Source organism: Sus scrofa, chromosome 6 (assembly GCF_000003025.6).
Source record: "Sus scrofa isolate TJ Tabasco breed Duroc chromosome 6, Sscrofa11.1, whole genome shotgun sequence".
Classification (NCBI taxonomy): domain Eukaryota; kingdom Metazoa; phylum Chordata; class Mammalia; order Artiodactyla; family Suidae; genus Sus; species Sus scrofa.
In genome coordinates, this window is record NC_010448.4 from 93,575,033 (window position 1) to 93,595,910 (window position 20,878).

Below are 20,878 nucleotides of genomic sequence, written 5' to 3' on the forward strand. Positions count from 1 at the left end.
GGCTCGGGTCTGATGTGGCTCGGGTCTGATGTTGCTGTGGCTGTGGCTGTGGCTGTGGCAGAGGCCAGTAGTTACAGTTCCAATAGGACCCCTAGCCTGTTGGACCCCTAGCCTGGGGACCCCTATTGGACCCCTAGCCTGGGGACCTCCATATGCTGCAGGTGCCACCCTAAAAAAAGCAACAACAACAAAAAAAATCCATCTCTGAAAATGCAAATGGGAGGTAACAGGCTGACAGGGCGTGTAGTCACACAAGCTTTAGATCATAGATAGGATGAGAGAAGGGACATAGGACTAAGTGCGGAGGGGCTGGGCACAGGGGGAGAGAAGGGTTAACTACAGTGGTGAGGAACAAGAAAGGCAAGCTAGATACTGCAATTTTTTGTCTATGTTGCAATTCTAAGAAACTACATTGATGAACAAAACCAACTGTTTATTCATTTGGGGCTGGTTGCTATGGGAATACTAAGTAAATGGATGAGTTGGTCACATTCTATAAATTAGGTACACACATACACATGTGTAAATCAAAGCAGCTTAAATCAAATCAAAGCCCCAAGAATGGAGTCCAGGCAGTAACTGATGTCCCAAAGGGCTGATGTGGACATTAGATATAATGGGGGAGTTCCTGTCATGGCTCAGCGGCCATGAATCTGACACTAGTATCCATGAGGACGCAGGTTCGATCCCTGGCCTCACTCAGTGGGTTAGGGATCCAGCATTGCCATGAGCCAGTGTGTAGCCTGCAGACAGGGCTCGGATCTCGAGTTGCTGTGGCTATGGTGTTGGCCGACAGCTGCAGCTCTGATTGGACCCCTAGCCTGGGAACCTCCATATGCCGAGGGTATGGCCCTAAAAAGACAAAAAAAAATAGTAATAATAATAAAGCACAAGCAGAAGTACAGGGTTAGAAAACATCAGGTATATTTGAGACAAATCAAACAACACCTCTTAAACTGAGAGCTTGAGAAACAACAGGTGAAACAGAATGACAGGCCAAGTGGAGGCTTCACTGTCAGATTAGGGGACTTAATCTCGGGAGACAGTATGAGGTGACATTTGGAGAACTGACTTGCTGCTTAACCTTTCTGAGCCTGTTTCCTCACCTGTAAAATAGGAAGCCTTTCTCTCACATGTTGAGTATCTCCTAAGGATGAGACATGCTAGGCTACAGCCAATTCCTTACCTTCAAGGCATTTACAATCTGTAACTACCTTCCAGGAGTAGCTTTAAGGATTAAATGAGATAATGCAAGTGCAGTGCTTGCTTAGTGTTCGGAACATATTAATTGTTCTCTTTGTTTGTTCATTCGTTTTGCTTTTTAGGGCCGCACCAGCAGCATATGCAAGTTCCCAGGCTAGGGATGGAATCAGAGCTACAGCTGCTGGCCTACACCACAGCCACAACAACATGGGATCTGAGCCAGGCCTGCAACCTACATGGCAACGCCAGATCCCTGACCCACTGAGTAAGGCTGGGGATCGAACCTGTATTCTCATGGATACTAGTCGGATTCGTTTCTGCTGCACCACAATAGGAACTCTCCACATTAAGTGTTCAAATCTCGGAGTTCCCGTCGTGGCGCAGTGGTTAACGAATCCGACTAGGAACCATGAGGTTGCGGGTTCGGTCCCTGCCCTTGCTCAGTGGGTTAACGATCCGGCGTTGCCGTGAGCTGTGGTGTAGGTCGCAGACGCGGCTCGGATCTCGCGTTGCTGTGGCTCTGGCGTAGGCCGGTGGCTACAGCTCCGATTCAACCCCTAGCCTGGGAACCTCCATATGCCGCGGAAGCGGCCCAAGAAATAGCAACAACAACAACAACAAAAAAGACAAAAAAAAAAAAAAAAAAGTGTTCAAATCTCAACATCCTTGAGACCTACAAACATACAAGTCAAATTCCAAACAGTCAAGGCTATTTGCAGTAAAACAGCTGCTGGCAGAACATAATGAGGCAGAGTCACCCAGAATTTCTGAATAAGGAACTAACACCAAACAACTACTATATATTGGGTTTTCTGTGCAAACCTGTGTTTTAGGATTATTAGGCTAGAAGCCATTTATAAGAGGAACTGGAGCCGGAGAGACTCAATTAAACACCATTAAAATACAAAATGAGGAATTCCCCTGCGGCTCAGCAGGTTGGGGACCGGGCATTATCATTGCTGTGGCACAGGTTCAATCTCTGGCCTAGGAACTTTTGTGTGCCAAGGGCACAGCCAAAACAACAACAACAACAAAGTGAGAGACCAAAAAGTAATAATCATTTTTTCCCTTGGTTCATGGAAGGAAAAGAGAAGTAACAGCAAAAGAACCAGCTGGGTTCCAACACCTCAAGGTATAGCAGTAAGCCGGTCAATCCTATGATGCTGCCACCATCAAGAGACACAAGAGTTTGCTTTTAATTGACATAAAAGTGAGCAACTCATTTAGAGCAAAGAACGTCAGATTTTAAGTTGAATAAATCTATAAGTAAGAATTCTACTTATTACAATAGTGCCAATTACAATACTTACTGAACAGTGCCAAGACAGTAACCTATGATCAGAACAAGACGCATCCTAGTGAGGTAAGCTCTAATGAAAACTTCAGGAGTCCAGGAAAACAAATGAGACATACTGCTGATCCTTTACAAGAAACTGGATAAAATCTGCCTGCCTTGTTTTTCTTTTCCTTTTGGCTGCAGTGTGCAGTGGCTTGATGTAGGATCTTAGTTCCCAGACCAGGGACTGAACTGGGTTGCAGCAGTGAAAGTGCCGAGTCCTAACCACCAGGGGACTCCTTTGTTTTCCTATTACTTTATTCATTTTACAAAAATATACAATGGGACTTCCCATCGTGGCGCAGCAGAAACGAATCCGACTAGGAACCATGAGGTTGCGGGTTCGATCCCTGGCCTCGCTCACTGGGTTAAGGATCCAGCATTGCCGTGAGCTGTGGTGTAGGTCGCAGACATGGCTTGGATCTGTCATTGCTGTGGCTCTGGCTGTGGTGTAGGCTGGTGGCTACAGCTCCAATTGGAACCCTAGCCTGGGAACATCCATATGCTGAGAGTGCAGCCCGAAAAAGACAAAAAGACAAAAAAAAAGAAGAAAAAAAAAATATATATACACACACAATGCTTCACTAATTAGCATAAAATTCCCCTGTGGGGACCATGCTGATCCACTCTCCTTCTAGTGTAGATACATAAGAAGCCAAAGGGAGCAGAAGTAATGCATTTTGGAGAAAACTTCTTGGAATAGTTTGAAAATAAATGTCCATAGTACAGAATTCCAAAATCCTGGAGATCTAAGAACATATAAGACCACATTCTATAAGAAAAGGATGTTTACTTCACTGCCACCAAAGATAAAGAACACAGAAGTCATGGAAGCAGGTTAAGAACCCAATGAGTGTTCCTGAGGCTGTGGAATCCCTGGCCTTGTTCAGTGGGTTAAGGATCTGGTGTTGCTATGAGCTGTGGTGTAGGTCACAGATGTGGCTGAGATCTGGCATTGCCACGGCCATGGCGTAGGCCAGCAGCTGCAGCTCCGATTCAGCCCCTAGCCTGGGAACTTCCATATGCTGCAGGTGTGGCCTTAAAAAAAGAAGTTATTCCATAGGATTTATTACAAAAAAATTCTGAGACAAGAGAGTCGGTACAAAGGAAAAAGAATGAAAGACAAAGCAGACTATTCCACTCTTGGAATCAAAGCTTGGTGTGATCACCTGGACCCTGTGGGGACCCTTAAGCCTTGAACTTGATCCAAACAGTCGAATAGGAGCAAACATAGGTGTTCTCTGGAAGACAGCACCTGCATCCTAGCCCTCAAATTATTCTACAAATACTTTTAATTACAGAGAGTAGTACACAGACTAAAGATAATCAAGCACAGAGGGAAATTAGATTTCAGGGGTAACAACCAGCAAAAACAAATAGAGGAGTTCCTATCGTGGCGCAGTGGTTAACAAATCCGACAGTATCCATGAGGATATGAGTTTGATCTGTGGCCTCGCTCAGTGGGTTAGGGACCTGGCATTGCCATAAGCTATGGTATTAGGTTGCAGACACAGCTTGGATCCTGCATTGCTGTGGCTGTGGCGTACACAGGCCAACAGCTACAGCTCCGAGTCAACCCCCAGCCTGGGAACCTCCACATGCCACAGGTGCGGACCTAAAAAAGACAAAAAAAAAAAAAACAACCAAAAAGAGGCCCTTAAAGACTTAAGAAACTGAAATTAAATACAGACTGTAGGCATTCTCATCGTGGCTCAGTGGTTAATGAATCCGACTAGGAACCATGAGGTTGCGGGTTGGATCCCTGACCTTGCTCAGTGGGTTAGGGATCCGGCGTTGCCGTGAGCTGTGGTGTAGGTCGCAGACGCGGCTCGGATCCTGAGTTGCTGTGGCTCTGGCATAGGCCGGTGGCCACAGCTCCGATTAGACCCCTAGCCTGGGAACCTCCATATGCCGCAGGAGCGGCCCAAGAAAATGGCAAAAAGAGAAAAAAAATACAGACTGTAGAAAAACTTCTGCTTACTATACTTAAAGAAGTAAAAGACGCATTTAAAAATAACTGCAAAGAAAGCTACTGAAAAATTACATGGCAGATTTTTTTTGTTCTTTTGTCCGTGCCTGCAGCAAGTGGAAGTTCCCAGGCCAGGGACTGAATTACTCAAAACACAGCGGTGACAACAATGGATCCTTAATCCACTGGAATTCCACAGCAGATTTTTAATATAACTAAGTAGGATTCCTGGAAATTAAGAACATAATAATAAAATATTTAAAAATCAAGAGAAGGTTTAACAGTAAATCAGACTCAACTGAAAAGTGAACAGCAGGTCAGAAAAAAAAATGACTCATAATGCAGCACGGAGACAAAAAGATAAAAGATACAGAAGAAACCATAAAAGACATAAAAGGTAAAATGAGAGGGTTTAACGTACATTTAACCAGAGTATCGGAAGGAGAAGAGGGAGCATGGAACAAATGCAGTATCTGAAGAAGTAATAGCTGGGAAATTTCTAGAACTGATTAAAAAAAAAAAAAAAGTTTCATAAAGCCCAATGAAACCAAGCCAGATAAATAGCGAAATCCAGCAAAATAAATTTAAAATGAGATAAGGAAAGCAAAGAGCAATAGAATAAAAAAGTAGCTGGATACAGTGCTAAGATTCATTCCCAAAATCCATGCTATAGAGTTCCTGCTGTACCACAATGGGATCGGCAGTGTCTCTGCAGCACCAGGACGCAGGTTCAATCCCTTGCCCAGCACAGTGGGTTAAAGGATCCAGTGCTGCCACAATTGTGGTGTAGGTCACAGCTGCAGCTCAGATCTGATCCCTGGCCTGGGAACTCCATATGTCGTGAGGTGGCCAAAACAAAAACAAAAACACAACAAAAAAACAAAACCAAAATGCATGTTATAAATTCCTATTTGCTTTCTGGAGAGGAACCACAAACTTGGCTTTAAGCATTTCCCATACAAAGAGAGAAAGAGTCAACTGCCAGAGCCTGGGGCAGGATAACAGGCTCTGGTGAAAACAGTGAAAACCGAGTCGTCAGACATCGTTCCATCTCAACTCACAGGACTGAGGTCCAGAATGTTCCTTCACCAGTCTTATTATTCCACAAAGCAGATGAAATGTCTCTACATCCTAGAAGCAGTACTACTTGAGAAGAAATATTTAACTGAATCAAAAGGACTTGGTCCAACTGATGAGGTTGGCAGAAAGGAGTCAGAGCTGCCTACCAAGTTTTGAAGAAGAGAAACAATCCGGCAGACACATTTTGAAGGAAAGAGAACAACTCGGTTTTAGATAAAATGTTTGAGTCTAAGTGGAAATGTCTAGAAGACTTTTTTTTTTTGTCTTTTTGCCTTTTCTTGGGCCGCTTCTGTAGCTAATGGAGGTTCCCAGGCTAGGGGTCGAATCGGAGCTGTAGCCACTGGCCTCCACCAGAGCCACAGCAACTAGGGTTCCGAGCCGAATCTACAACCTACACCACAGCTCACGGCAACACCGGATCCTTAACCCACTGAGCAAGGCCAGGGATCCAACCCGCAACCTCATGGTTCCTAGTTGGATTCGTTAACCACTGAGCCACAACGGGAACGTCTAGATGACTTTTTCTAGAATTTTCTAAAAAGGCAGGCTAAAGCTCAGGACAGGAGTTAAGGTTAAAGCTAAAAACTCAAAAATAGTGAGTTCCCGTCGTGGTGCAGTGGTTAACGAATCCGACTAGGAACCATGAGGTTGCAGGTTCGGTCCCTGCCCTTGCTCAGTGGGTTAATGATCCGGCGTTGCCGTGAGCTGTGGTGTAGGTTGCAGACGCGGCTCGGATCCCGAATTGCTGTGGTTCTGGCGTAGGCCAGTGGCTACAGCTCCGATTCAACCCCTAGCCTGGGAACCTCCATATGCCGCAGGAGCGGCCCAAGAAATAGCAACAACAACAACAACAAAAAGACAAAAGACAAAAAAAAAAAAAAAAAAAAAAAACTCAAAAATAGGTACACAGGAATAACGGAAGTCGCTGAGTAGTTCAATTCCCAAACTACCAAAATCCCATAATGCAAACAAAAGAACTGGATGCCACAACAAGGTATACCCTCTGAAAGCCCACAGCTATGATACAAACAGCAGGGTGTGTTTCAAAGTGACCACACACGGGAAGAGCATCCAACACAGCTACACAGAGTCTGATGCAGAAAGATAAATGTGCAGCTCTAGGTCCCACCACTAGGAATTAGACATATGGCTAACATAGAATGATACAATTTCTCTACCAAGTAAATACTATCTGCTCTCCATTTTAAACTTAAGAACACATAGGTACATTCTGTTCAGAGGATCAGTTGGGTACATGGGAATTTATTGGCTATGCCTGAAATTTACCACAATAGAAGGATATTTTACCTTAAAAAAAAAAAAAAAAAAATTCCCCGAGTTCCCATTGTGGCTCAGTGGTTAATGAATCTGACTAGTATCCATAAGGATGCAGGTTCGATCCCTGGCCTCTATCAGTGGGTTAAGGATCCGGTGTTGCCATGAGCTTGGTGTAGGTCACAGACATGGCCCAGATCCTGTGTTGCTGTGGCTGTGGTGTAGACTGGTAGCTGCAGCTCCGATTTGACCCCTAGCCTGGGAACCTCCATATGTTGCAAGTGAGGCCCTAAAAAGCAAAAACAAAAAAATTCCCTAAGACTTATCAGGAGTGAAGACATATCTTTGTGTCTTTGAGCAGCTAAAGTCAACTTTCGTGTGTCTAAAAAGGCAGGAAGGATACGGTAGTTTCTTCCTCAAAAGAAAAGCATGATTAAGGATACCCAAAAGGGTTCCTAACTTCTAGAAACAAAAGGCATGAATGTAAGAGATGCAGTCTTCAGACACACAACTGGACAGGAGTTACACATAAGGGCCAGGGTAGCTTAAGAGTAAATTGACGAGGAGCTCCTGTCGTGGCTCAGTGGTTAACGAACCTGACTAGTATCCATGAGGACTCAGATTCGCTTCCTGGCCTTGCTGGAGTAGGTTAAGGATCCAGCGTTGCCGTGAGTTGTGGTGTAGGTCGCAGACTTCCTCAGATCCGCCGTTGCTGTGGCTGTAGTATAGGCCAGCAGCTGAAGCTCTGATTTGACCCCTAGCCTGGGAACCTCCATATGCCAAGAGTGCGGCCCTCAAAAAAGACACACACACACACACACAAAAGAAAATTGATGAAAAAGTAAAAAAATAAACTTACTCTTCTCAATGAGCTGGTCCTGAACTCCAGCCAATGCACTTACTGCCTAAAAGAAAAACATCACCAGTTACTAGAAAAATTATCACAGACCTCAGGAGAGCACTCAGAGATGGAGGGAAAGAGAAATTTAACTGAGGTCTTTCTTAAAAATGGGCACAGAAAGAGCCCCCTGCCTCACTTACGGCTGCTGAAGTAACTGAGGATTTACTGAAGAGCCGCTCCGCTTCCTTAAACTTCCGGTTCCTTCGATCGTTTTTGCTATTGGAGTTTCTGAAATACACACAAGAAACTCATTATAAGCACCAAGCTTTGGTTATGGCTCAAGCTGAGGATGCCCTAGGGCAAACACCTATATATATATATATATTTTTTTTTTTTTTTTAATTACCAAGTTCCCTACAAAAATGCCTCCTCCATTCCACTGGGATTGACCAAAATGACATTTATGCTGAATGCCTAAGTAGACAGCAATGCTTTCCAATATACCTACTGTATGTGCTCCATTGAGATGGCTTTTGCTTTAGATTCACAATCATTTTCATTTTCTTTTATTTTGCCTTTTTAGGGCCACACCTTCGGCATATGAAGGTTCCCTAGGGGTCCAATCAGAGCTGTAGCTGCCAGCCTAGGCCACAGCCACAGCAACGCCAGGTCTCATGTGTGACTGCAAACTACACCATAGCTCATGGCAATGCCGGATCCTTACCCCACTGAGCAAGGTCAGGGATCGAAGGATTGAACCCATGTCCTCATGGATACTAGTCAGATTTGTTTCTATTGAACCATGACAGGAACTCCCACAATCATTTTTGTTTTAATATGTATTTATTTTAATACCTATTATTAAAAACATCTAGCACAGACTAATGATGTGAAGTATCTCTGTTAAATAACTTTAATTTAAAAAATTGAATCTGGCGTTGTGGTGGCTATGGTTCAGGCCAGCAGCTACAGCTCTGGTTCAATCCCTAGCCAGGGAACCTCCATATGCTCCAGGTGCAGCCCTAAAAAGATGAAAAAAAAACAAACAACCAAAAAATTTAAAGAGGAGATCCATGGTGTTCAATCCCCAGCCCCACACAGTGGGTTAAGGATCCAGCGCTGCCGCCACTGAGGCCTAGATGGCAACTGCCCCTCAATCTGATCCCTGGCCCAGGAACTCCATATGCTTTGGCTCGGCCAAAAAAGAAAAAAACTTTAAAGAAAGAACGAGAGTTCCTTAGAGAAATGACTGATATCAGGTCTGGGACAAGAAAAAGACAAAGTGGAGTTTCTCTGTGGTACCGTGGGTTGAGGATCTGGCACTGTCACCACAGCGGCTCAGGCGCAGCCAAAAAAAACAAAGAAAAAAAGAAAAAAAGAGAAAAGGACAAGGTAACAGAAAGCAGCAAAATGCTCAGAAATAGGATCACGTCAGAAAGACAAACAAATCAGCCTGCGGCAGCTCCCTTTGGCCAGGTTTAGAGCAAACTAAGCACCAAAAAGGATAATGATGGATGTGTCAGCTCCGTGAAAAGTCGGTGAGATGTATATCTATAATTCTTCTCTGTATAGATTTCAATATATTAATTCATACTAAAAAACAAAACTTCACAATAAAAAAGTGACAGTACTAGATCCCAATACACTGATTTAAAAAAAAAAAAAAAAAAACCCTGGGAGTTCCTTCCCATTGTGACTCAGCGCGTTAAGATCCCAACTAGTATCCATGACGATGCAGGTTCCATCCCTGACCTTGCTCAGTGGGTCATAGGCTCCATCACACTGCAGAGAGATGTGGTGTATGTCATAGATGCGGCTCAGATCCCACACTGCTGTGGCTGTGGCATAGGCCAGCAGCTATAGCTCCAATTTGACCCCTAGCCTGGAAACTTTCATGTGCTGCAGGTGCAACCTTAAAATAATAAGTAAATAAATAAATAAATCATCCATGTATCTATAGTGACACTAGAGACAGAATATGAAAGGGAGAGAAGATAAAAAGGGAAGACTCTTCTTTCAGAATGCCAGTGATAAATGAAAAGAAATAGTAAAATCAGAATCATCATTTTGCAACCTCCATTATAATAACTGCTTCAGATAAGAATCAACAATGGGATGGAGTTCCCACCGTGGTGCAGTGGTTAACGAATCCGACTAGGAACCATGAGGTTGTGGGTTCGATCCCTGGCCTTGCTCAGTGGGTTAAAGATCCAGCGTTGCCGTGAGCTGTGGTGTAGCTTGCAGAAGCGGCTCAGATCCCGAATTGCTTTGGCTCTGGCATAGGCCGGTGGCTACAGCTCCAATTAGACCCCAAGTCTGGGAACCTCCATATGCCATGGGAGCGGAGCGGCCCTAGAAAAGGCAAAAAGACAAAAAAAAAAAAAAAAAAAGAATCAACAATGGATATTAAAACCAGTGATAAAAATTAGAGGGGGCTATATTTTCACACTGCCTAAAAATACAACCTCTGAAATTACTTGTTAATTACAAAGAGAAAAAAAATGAACATTTACAATGGTGAAATCACATGATCCAACTTAGTGGGACTAGTAATGGGGCAATCTGACATGTGCCTCCTGATAAAATAGAGGTAAACAGCAGGAGGTATACAAATAGGTAATTAACATTTTTGCCAACAATGTTTAAAGGATCTCCCATTAAGTCCCACTAAGAAAAACCTGGAATTGGAACATTCTGCAAAATAATGTCACAGGGAGTTCCCTTGTGGCACAGTGAGTTGAGGATCCGGCGTTGTCACCAGCAGTGTGGGTTAGATCCCTGGCCTGGGAACTTTCACATGCCAAGGGCATGGCCAAAAAAAAAAAAAGAAAAAGAAAAAAGATAATGTCATAAAAAAATTCACCACCAAAAAGGGAGAGACGCTCCTAGTAAGAGACTAAAGAGACATAACAGCCAAAAGCAATGCACGAACACTAGCTGCATTAAAAAAAAAAAAAAAAGGTGGCAATGCATCTGGGGGACAAATCAGGGACATCTGAATAAGGACTGTGTATGAAATAATACTATTAATGTAGTGCTAATTTTCTAGGCATGATAATAAGTGGTTATGTAAGAAAAAAAGTTCTGGAGTTCCCGTCGTGGCGCAGTGGTTAACGAATCCGACTAGGAACCATGAGGTTGCGGGTTCGGTCCCTGCCCCTTGCTCAGTGGGTTAACGATGCGGCATTGCCGTGAGCTGTGGTGTAGGTTGCAGACGCAGCTCGGATCCTGCGTTGCTATGGCTCTGGCATAGGCCGGTGGCTACAGCTCCGATTCAACCCCTAGCCTGGGAACCTCCACATGCCAAGGGAGCGGCCCAAGAAATAGCAACAACAACAACAACAAAAAGACAAAAGACAAAAAAAAAAAAAGTTCTTATTCTTAGGAGGTAATTGCTGACACAATTAGGGGCAAAGTGCCACAGTTATCTGTTTTTAACTTTTAAGTGCTTTAGCAAATAATTATAATATGTATAATTATCATATATATAATATAAATGTATAAATACATATTTCATATATGTACGGAAGAGGAGATATAACTAACTACAAAGGAGTAGCACGAGAGAGCTCTTCGTGGTGAGAGAATAGTTCTGTATCTTGACTGCAGTGGTGGTTACAGGAATCTATAGACATGATAAAATGACAGAACTACATATACACATTGTACCAGTGTCAATTTCCTGCTTTTGCTATTGTACTATATGGTTATGTAAAACCCAACCACTGGGGAAAACTGGGGGAAGGGTACATGGGACCTCTCTTACTATTTTTGCAACTTCCTATGTGTCAATTTAAAAAAAAAAAAAAAAAACTTAAGCATAGAAATAGTGGTGTGTGTTACTATATATTAAGAGGGAGAAAGAAGAGAGAGAAAGCAAATGTGGCAACAAGTTAACAATTGCTGAATGCTGGTAAGGGGTATCAAGAGATCAACTAGTCTTTCAAGTACTCTGCAGATTTGAGAAATTTCCAAAAAGTTTAGCAAGTTTAAAAAAATTTTTAGGAGTTCCCGTGTGGCTCAGTGGTTAACAAATCTGACTCCGATCCATGAGGATGCAGGTTCAATCCCTGGCCTCGCTCAGTGGGTTAAGGATCAGGCATTTCTGTGAGCTGTAGGGTAGGTCACAGGAGTGGTTCAGATCCTGTGTTGCTATGGCTGTGGTGCAGGCCAGCAGCTACAGCTCTGATTGAACCCCTAGCCTGGGAACCTCCATATGCTGCAGGTGCGGCCCTAAAAAGAAAAAAAAAAAATTTTTTTTTTAGAAAGAATATTACTAAATGAAACTGTGATACAGTTGCCACACAGGTATAGCAAATCTTGGGACTCATGACATGACAGGAGTGTATTACATGCTGTATTTCATTGAAGCATTGCACAACCCTGTGCCATTGGCGGGACTTCTCCGACTGTGTGGGGCTGGTGTAGAGTTTATCTGGGATTACCCAGGAGTGGCTGAGCCAGAGTCCAAGCTCAAATGCAGACCTCTTTCCACCCCACTTTACTACTGCCTCCCTGCAAAGCCACTACCAAGAAATTACCCAGTCCTAAGCACAAATATTACAAGGACATCATACAAATACTACAGGCTTGACACTCACTTTTGGTTGGTCAGATACCGATCCCAGCCACGAATAATATTGCCATACATCTGAGTGTCTTCCAGGTAGCTTCCTTCAAAAGCATAGATCTGTCTCTCTAAGTTTGCCAGTGTTTCCTGAGTGACGAAAAATAAGGAAGTGGTTAATACCTTTTACATGCTTGCATTAAGCCTAACCAAAATGAACTTTTTTTTTTTTTAAGGGCCACACCTGAGGCATTTGGAAGTTCCCAGGCTAGGGGTCGAATCAGAGTTACAGCCGCTGTCCTACGCCACAGCAACTCAGGATTCCAGCCGAAGTCTGCAACCTACACCACAGCTCAGGCAACACCGGATCCTTAACCCACGGAGTGAGGCCAGGGATCCAACCCGCATCCTAATGGTACTAGTCAGATTCGTTTCCGCTGAGCCGCGACAGGAACTCCCAAATTGAAGTCTATATCAGACTTATAAATTCAAGCTCAACTACACCAAACCAGCCTTGCGGAGGGAGGAATGACACGGGCAGGGGCAGGGTGTTTCACACTAAGGCAGTCTATACCTGTCTTGTATCCCTTGAGGACAGAATGGAATAGAGAGAGCCTGTCCCCAGAAAAATGTACAAAAGTTTGTATATACTCAGAGGCTTCGTGGAAACCCAGCTGTCAAGAACCCGGGCGGAGGAAAAAAAAGAGCAGTCTCCACTCCCACGCATAAAAGGTACTGCTACCAGGAGAGGGAAGGGTAAGCAGCCTTCCAGCGCCAACTGGCTCCCCTCCCCGTAGGCTCCGAAAGGCCGCCAGCACTGGGCTGCCGGTTGCTATGGAAACCTGGAAGGGCAGCTTCAGGTGAGATGGGCCTCCCGGTGCCCAAGCCAAAACGCGAGGGGAGGGAGGGCTTAGCCGCCACGGTCCAAGGGACCCGGGCTGCGTGTCACAATTCTTAATTCCCTAACCGAGTCCGCTCCCCTCGCCTGTCACCTCCTAAGATGTTCCCAAACACATCACATCCCTGCCCATCAAAAACCCCATCTAACGGATCTACTCCTAGTCCCCAAAAGGACGAGACCCTCCATCCTCCAAAGACCAGGCAGGATGTGTGAGTGTCCCTCCCACACTCGCCTCCTACCCCACCACCCCACCTAAAGCCCACCAGCAAGCCCGGACCAATCTACAGCCCACCGATCCGCCCGCCCCGCACTCCTTAAAGATCATGGACCCGCTCGCCCTCGCCTACCCCGCAGAGCTCACGGTTACTCGCTTTAGCAGGGCTGCAGCACAGAAGCCCCCACCCCCTGGCGCCATCCTTCCTCCACGCCCCCGCCCGCCTAGTCCCCCTCCCCCTCCCCGGCTCCGCGCCCCGCCCCCAGCCCAGGCTCCCGGCTCCGGATCTGCACCGCCTGGAAGCCGAGGCGCCGGCGGGCCGCGCACTGCGCAGCCGTCCTCAGGCCGCCGGACTCCCGGGCGCCGCGCTGCGCCCACCGAGTAACGAACCGCCCGGCGCGGCGGAGCCGGGGTCTGGAGGCAGGGGCAGGCACGGGGTCCCCACCCGGGCGCCCCCCGGTGCTAGCCCTCACCGCCAGCTCCTGCTTCCGCTTCACGAGCTCTGCCAGCTCCCGCCGGGTGTCCGGGATCTGCGGCGGCGCCGCCTTGTTGTGCATCGCCATGTTGGGCTGAGGCGGGCGGCAGCGGCGCCAGGCTGGGGGCGGTCCTAGCGCGCCGCCGCCCGCCAGGGGGCGCCCGCCTCTGCACTGCGCCTGCGCAGGCGACTTCCGGAGGGGAGCCCCGCCGCGCAGAACTCCCGCGCGCGCGCGCGTGCGCGCGCCCTGCCAAAAGAACCCCACTGATGGGTTCTGCTTTTGGTCCTAACCGCGTTTCTACACCGCAAATTCACCGTGTCCAAAATCAGACTTATCCGCAGTCTCCTCAGTGAATGACTTTCACTGTCCACCGAATTGCCCAGGTCGGAAACCTGGGTACCATCCTCACCCTCCTTCACCCCCTTAATCCAATCCAAAACCAATTCCTGTGGACTCGACCGCAGAAGAGCCCGCAAATTATTTTCTTTTGTCTGCCACCTCCTTCGTTCATCCAGGCCCTCCCTATTTTAGGTACATTATTCCAGGAGCTCCCGTTTCCACTCTTAGCTCCATTTAATCCATTATTCACAGTGGTGCCAGGATGATTTGTTTGGGGAAAACAAATGTGTTACTCCCCTGCTTAAAACCTTTCAAAGACTTCCCGTTGCCCTTTAGAGAGACAAACATGTGTGGTGGTTAATGACACAAACTAACTACCTAGTTCAAAATTCTACCTCTACCATTGATAAGCTGTCCCACCCTGGGCAGGTAACTCAATTTCACTTGGCTCAATTTCCTCCTCTATAAAATGGAAGTAATAATAGCTCCTACCTAATACAATTTCCATAAGGAATTAATCACTTAAGGTAAGTGCTTGGCAAGTAAGCACTACTTAAGTCAAATCATTAAGCCTGATATTGTTAACTTTGTTTTCATCTCCCCCCTGTTTATTTCTCCTCTCCATTTTTCAGGGTTCTGCAATTTCATTAGAAATCCAGGTAGGATTTTTTTTTTCCATTTTGCTTGCTTGCTTGCCTGCTTTCCTTCTTTCTTGCTTTCTTTTTGCTTTGCTTTGAAAGTCTCTGTGTTTCTTCAGTCTGTGTATTTGTACTTTCACCAGTTCTGGGAAATTCAGCTATCTTTCCTAGGATATCCTCTACCTCAGTTTCTCTCTCCTTCTAGAATTCAGATTAAATTTAAGAATCCTTTTTTTTTTCTCTCTCTACTGCATTCTGTTACATGTTGATCTTGTAACCCAGGGTCTCGCTGAACTCTCTTATTGATTCTAGGTTTTTTGGTAGATTCTGTGGGATTTTTGTTGTTGTTGTTAGGGCTGCACATGCAGCATATGGAGGTTCTCAGGCTAGGGGGTCTAATCAGAGTTGCAGCCATGGGCCTATGTCACCGCCACAGAAATGCCAGATCTGAGCAATATCTGCAACCTACACCACAGTTCATGACGCCTGAGCGTGGCCAGGGGTCAAACCTGCATCCTCATGGTTACTAGTCAGACTTGTTTCCATTGAGCCACAACAGGAACTCCTCTTTGGGATTTTTAAAGTAGACAATAAATTCATCTGCAAATAGGGAGATTTATTTTTTTCCTTTCCAACCTGTGTGTTTTTGTTTCCTTTTTTTGCCTTACTGTGCTGGCTAGACTTCCAGTACTATGTTGAATAAGAATGGTCAGAGCAGGAGTTCCCATCATCTTTCAGCAGAAAGAATCTGACTAGTATCCATGGTTCAATCCCTGGCCTTGTTCAGTGGGTTAAGGATCCAGTGTTGCTGTGAGCTGCAGTGTAGGTCGCAGATGAAGCTCAGGATCTGGCATAGCTGTGGCTGTGGCAGCTGCAGCTCCGATTCAACGACTAGCCTGGGAACTTTGATATGCCACGGATAAAATAAATAAATAAGAGGCTAAAGAATAAAAATCCTGTGATCATGTCAACTGACACAGAAAAATCATTTGACAAAATTCAACACCGATTTACGATAAAAAACTCACTAAACCAGGAATAGAGGGTAACTTCCTCAACCTGATAAGACTGAATATGTTCCTCTTAAGGCACAAGTCAAGGATGTCTGCTTTGATCGTTCTTTTTTTATTATTTTATTTTATTTTTGTCTTTTAAGGGCTGAACCTGCAGCATATGGAAGTTCCCAGGCTAGGGGTTGAATCGGAGCTACAACTGCCGGCCTACACCACAGCCACAGCAACACCAGATCCTTAACCCACTGAGTGGGGCCAGAGACTGAACCCGTATCCTTATGGATGCTAACTGGGTTTGTTACCACTGAGCCACAATCAGAACTCCTAGATGCTTTTTAATTACTCTTTTTTTTTTTCTTTTCGGCTGTACCCACAGCATATGGAAGTTTGGGCCAAGGATCAAATCTGAGCAGGAGCTGTGACCTACACCACAGCTGCAGCAACACTGAATCAAAGAACGATCAAAGCAGACTTGTGCCTTAAGAGGAACGTATTCAGTCTTATCAGGTTGAGGAAGTTACCCTCTATTCCTGGCTTACTGAGAGTTTTTTTATCGTAAATGGGTGTTGAATTTTGTCAAATGATTTTTCTGAGTCAGTTGATATGATCACAGGATTTTTATCCAGTGTCGCTGTTGCTGCAGTGGATTATTAATCCACTGCACCATAGAAGGAACTCCTTTAATTATTCAAATTTTAAAAATAGTTATAGGATTATTCAGATAACCTATTTCTTTTTATATATATATATAACCTATTTTATATCAGGTGAATTTTGGTAGTTTACAGTTTTTAAGGAATTGATCCATTTCCTCTAAGTTGTTTATTTATTTATTTTATTTTTGCTTTTTTTAGGGCCACACTCATGGCTCATGGAGGTTCATCATGCTAGGGGTCGAATCAGAGCTACAGCTGCCAGCCTACTCCACAGCCACAGCAACACCAGAACCGAGTGGAGTCTGCAACCTACACCACAGCTTATGGCAATGCCAGATCTTTAACCCATTGAGTGAGGCCAGGGATCGAACCCACAACCTTATAGTTCCTAGTCAAGTTCCTTTCCACTGGGTCACAGCAGGAACTCCCCTAAGTTGTTAAATTTATACACATGGATCATTTCTTTTGACCTACTTTCTAGTACACTAATTTTCCCTGAAGTTTCTGTTAAAGGGATTCATTGAAAAATTTAGTTATTGTATTTTTCATTTCTGAAGTTTCTATTTGGTCTTTTAAGTAACTCCCAATTCACTTGTTGCCATTTCTTGTTCCCTGTGGGTATTTTCATGTTTTGTCGTTTGTCTCTTTGAAAATGAAATATTCAATCTATTCTTTGAAATAGTTGTTCCAGGAACAACCAGGAACATCTTAAAGTAACTAGTATTTCAAGTAACTGAAGTCTTGGACAATCACTTTCTGTTACCCGTTATTTCTGAGGGTGAGAAACTTTTCTTGTGTGCTTTAAAACATAATTGTTTCTTTGCAGAAAAAAAGAATGTGGAAATAACCAGAGGGGAAATGAAAAGTCCCTTCCTCCAAAGAGTAATTTCATTTATTAATATCAGACACCTGGAGGCGCTAATAGTGCATGGTCATCTTAAACCAAGTTCAAGGCTTAAGATTTTCTGAGCTCTGTCTTCAAACCCCTGGGAGAATACAATTTCGGATCAGCTTTTTTATTCTGAAAGGTATAGCCCTTTGGCATGCCAGCTTTTTGTGGGAAACATGTTCTATTGTATGCAGGAAACATACTCATTGTATGCAGGCTTTGGGTTTTGATTTCGGTCCCATTTACCCCAGGGTAAGGTCTGCTTTGCAAGAATCAAAGATGGTTTGCCTTTAGATCGAATGTGGCTTCCAGGCGTCTATCCTCCATTTCTCTCTGGATTATTGTTTATTTTGTTTTGGTGGGATAACTCTCTATTTACAAGTAAGTAAATGATGATTTAAGAGATTTTTTTTTTTTTTTTTTTGCTTTTTAGGGCCACACCTGTGGCAAGTGGAAGTTCCCAGGCTAAGGGTCAAATCAGAGCTATAGCTGCCAGCCTACGCCGCAGCCACAGCAATGCAGGATCGGAGCTGCATCTGTGACCTACACCACAGCTCACAGGCAATGCCGGATCCTTAACCCACTGAGCAAGGTTAGGGATAGAACCCACCTCCTCATGGATACTAGCCTGGTTCGTTATCTCTGAGCCACAGTGGGAACTCCTTTTGTATTTTTTTTTTTTTTTTTTGTCTTTTGTCTTTTTGTTGTTGTGGTTTGTTGTTGTTGTTGTTGTTGCTACTTCTTGGGCCGCTCCCGCGGCATATGGAGGTTCCCAGGCTAGGGGTTGAATCGGAGCTATAGCCACCGGCCTATGCCAGAGCCACAGCAACACGGGATCCGAGCCTCGGCTGCAACCTACACCACAGCTCACGGCAACGCCGGATCGTTAACCCACTGAGCAAGGGCAGGGACCGAACCTGCAACCTCATGGTTCCTAGTCGGATTCGTTAACCACTGCGCCACGACGGGAACTCCTGTTTATTTTTTTTATCCAGAAATTTTTAGCTGTTTTCAGCAGGGGGCTTCAGAAAAATAACTTAGTCTGTCATTAAGAGAAATCAGAAGTTTCAGTCACCCTCTTTGCCCCATTGAACTTCAAGTGCTTCCAAAGCCTCATTTATCATGTCAGGCATTTCTGAGTGCTAGGTCGCTGCTGAGAAATGTTGGCCTGTTTTGGCATCTGCAAAATTTAATGATAATAGAAGCCTGCCCTATAAAGTTGAAATGAGTTAAGGTATGCATTTTTGCATATGTAAAATACTCAGAACCAGGCCTTGTACACAGAAAGTATTCCTAAACATTGGCCAGTTTGCTGTTGTTATTGTTGGCCAAGCCCTCAGCATGTCAGATTCCTGGGGCCGGGGATCAAACCTGTACTACAGCAGCCACAGAAGTGCTAACACTAGACCCTGCTGAACCACTAGGGAACTCCAACATTGGCCAGGTTTAGTTTTTTTTTTTTTTTTTTTGGTTTTTAGGGCCACACTGGAGGCATGTGGAAGCTCCCAGGCTAGGGGTCAAATCGGAGCTATAGCAGCCAGCCTACAGCACAGCCACATCTGCCACCTACACCACAGCTCATGGCAATGCGGGATCCTTAACCCACTGAGTGTAGCCAGGTTTGAACCGGCATCCTCATGGATCTTTGTTGGGTTCGTTAATTGCTGAGCCACGAAGGGAACTACATTTTTTTGGGGGGGTCTTTTTAGGGCCACACCCGAAGCATCTGGAAGTTTCCAGGCTAGGGGTCGAATCGAATCAGAGCTGTAGCTGCCTACCTATGCCACAGCCACAGAAACGCCATGAACTACATCGCAGCTCATGGCAATGCCAAATCTCCAACCCACTGAGCAAAGCCAGGGATCAAACCCAAATCCTCATGGATACTAGTCAGATTCATTTCCACTGCATCATAATGGGAATTCCCAGAAACCACTTGATTTTATAGGCTCCTTTCCACTTCACTCCAGTCCTGTGGTGTTCTGGACTGCTCAGTCGGAAGCAAATACTGGATCAAAATCTACCTATTTTCTTTTCTTTTTTTTTTTTTTTCCTGTCTTTTTAGCTATTTCTTGTGCCGCTCCCGCGGCATATGGAGGTTCCCAGGCTAGGGGTCAAATCGGAGCTGTAGCCACCGGCCTATGCCAGAGCCACAGCAACTCGGGATCCGAGCTGCGTCTGCGACCTACGCCACAGCTCAGGGCAACACCGGATCGTTAACCCACTGAGCAAGGGCAGGGACCGAACCCGCAACCTCATGGTTCCTAGTCGGATTCGTTAACCACTGCGCCACGACGGGAACTCCAAAATCTACCTATTTTCTTTTTTTTTTTTTTTTTTTTTTTTTTTTTTTTTTTTTTTTTGTCTTTCTGCTATTTCTTGGGCCGCTCCCGCGGCATATGGAGGTTCCCAGGCTAGGGGTTGAATCGGAGCTGTAGCCACCAGCCTACGCCAGAGCCACAGCAACGCGGGATCCGAGCCGCGTCTGCAACCTACACCACAGCTCACGGCAACGCCGGGTCCTTAACCCACTGAGCAAGGGCAGGGACCGAACCCGCAACCTCATGGTTCCTAGTCGGATTCGTTAACCACTGCGCCACGACGGGAACTCCAAAATCTACCTATTTTCTAAAGCATACTTCAAATACCATGTCTTGCACAAGGTGCAACCCCATCCCCCAAATTATTGCTGTTTCTAACTCACAGCTATAAACCACTTGCTAGCATAGTGACCTTATGTAATCATCCATTGATTGGACTAATTCACTTTAGAGTGAATATGAACAAATCAACTGCCTTTTATTTTCTAGTCTTTTCTAGGGCTGCACCTACAGCATATGGAGGTTCCCAGACTAGGGGTTGAATTGGAGCTGTAGCCGCCAGCCTATACCACAGCCACAACAATGCAGGATCCAAGCCGCGTCTGCAACCTACACCACAGCTCACGGCAATGCCAGATCCTTAACCCACTGAGCAAGGCCAGGGATTGAACCCGCAACCTCATGGTTCCTAGTCGGATTCGTTAACCACTGAGCCACGACCAGAAATCCTCAACTGCCTTTTAAAATAATTTCCTAGTCCTGCTGAATAGTACAGAGAAGTATACCCAGTCACTTGTGATAGAACATGATGAAATATGAGAAAAAGAGTGTATTTGTATGTATAACTGGGTCACTGCTGTACAGTGGAAATTGACAGAACATTGTAAATCTGCTATACTTTAAAAAATTTTTAAAAACCCATTTCCTTGGAGTTCTTGCTATAGTGCAGTGGGATCAGCGGTGTCTTGGGAACACTGGGATGCGGTTTCAATCCCCGGCTTAGCACAGTGGGTTAGGGATCCCGTGTTGTGGCAGGTGAGGCTTAGGTTGGATGTGATCCCTGTGGTCGGATCTGATCCCTGTCCTGGGAACTCCATATGCCATGAGTTGGCAAAAAAATAATAAAACAAGTAGCCCTTTCCCTCGATATAAACTCACAC

General features: G+C 45.1%; 1 protein-coding gene across 6 annotated transcripts in view; it reads right to left on the reverse strand.

Annotated features, from left to right (window-relative positions):
- Positions 1-13,998, reverse strand: part of MEAF6 (MYST/Esa1 associated factor 6) — a 29,772-nt gene extending 15,774 nt beyond the window's left edge. For 4 of the 6 annotated variants that reach the window (XR_002344409.1, XR_002344410.1, XR_002344408.1 and 1 more), the window contains exons 1-4: positions 13,860-13,998; positions 12,306-12,421; positions 7,905-7,992; positions 7,723-7,768 (exon numbers count right to left, since the gene is read on the reverse strand). Coding sequence is in view for 3 of the 6 variants with exons in the window: in XM_021093429.1 (XP_020949088.1) it covers positions 7,723-7,768; positions 7,905-7,992; positions 12,306-12,421; positions 13,860-13,949 (340 nt within the window). In the remaining 3 variants the exon portion in view is untranslated. 6 annotated transcript variants of the gene reach the window in all.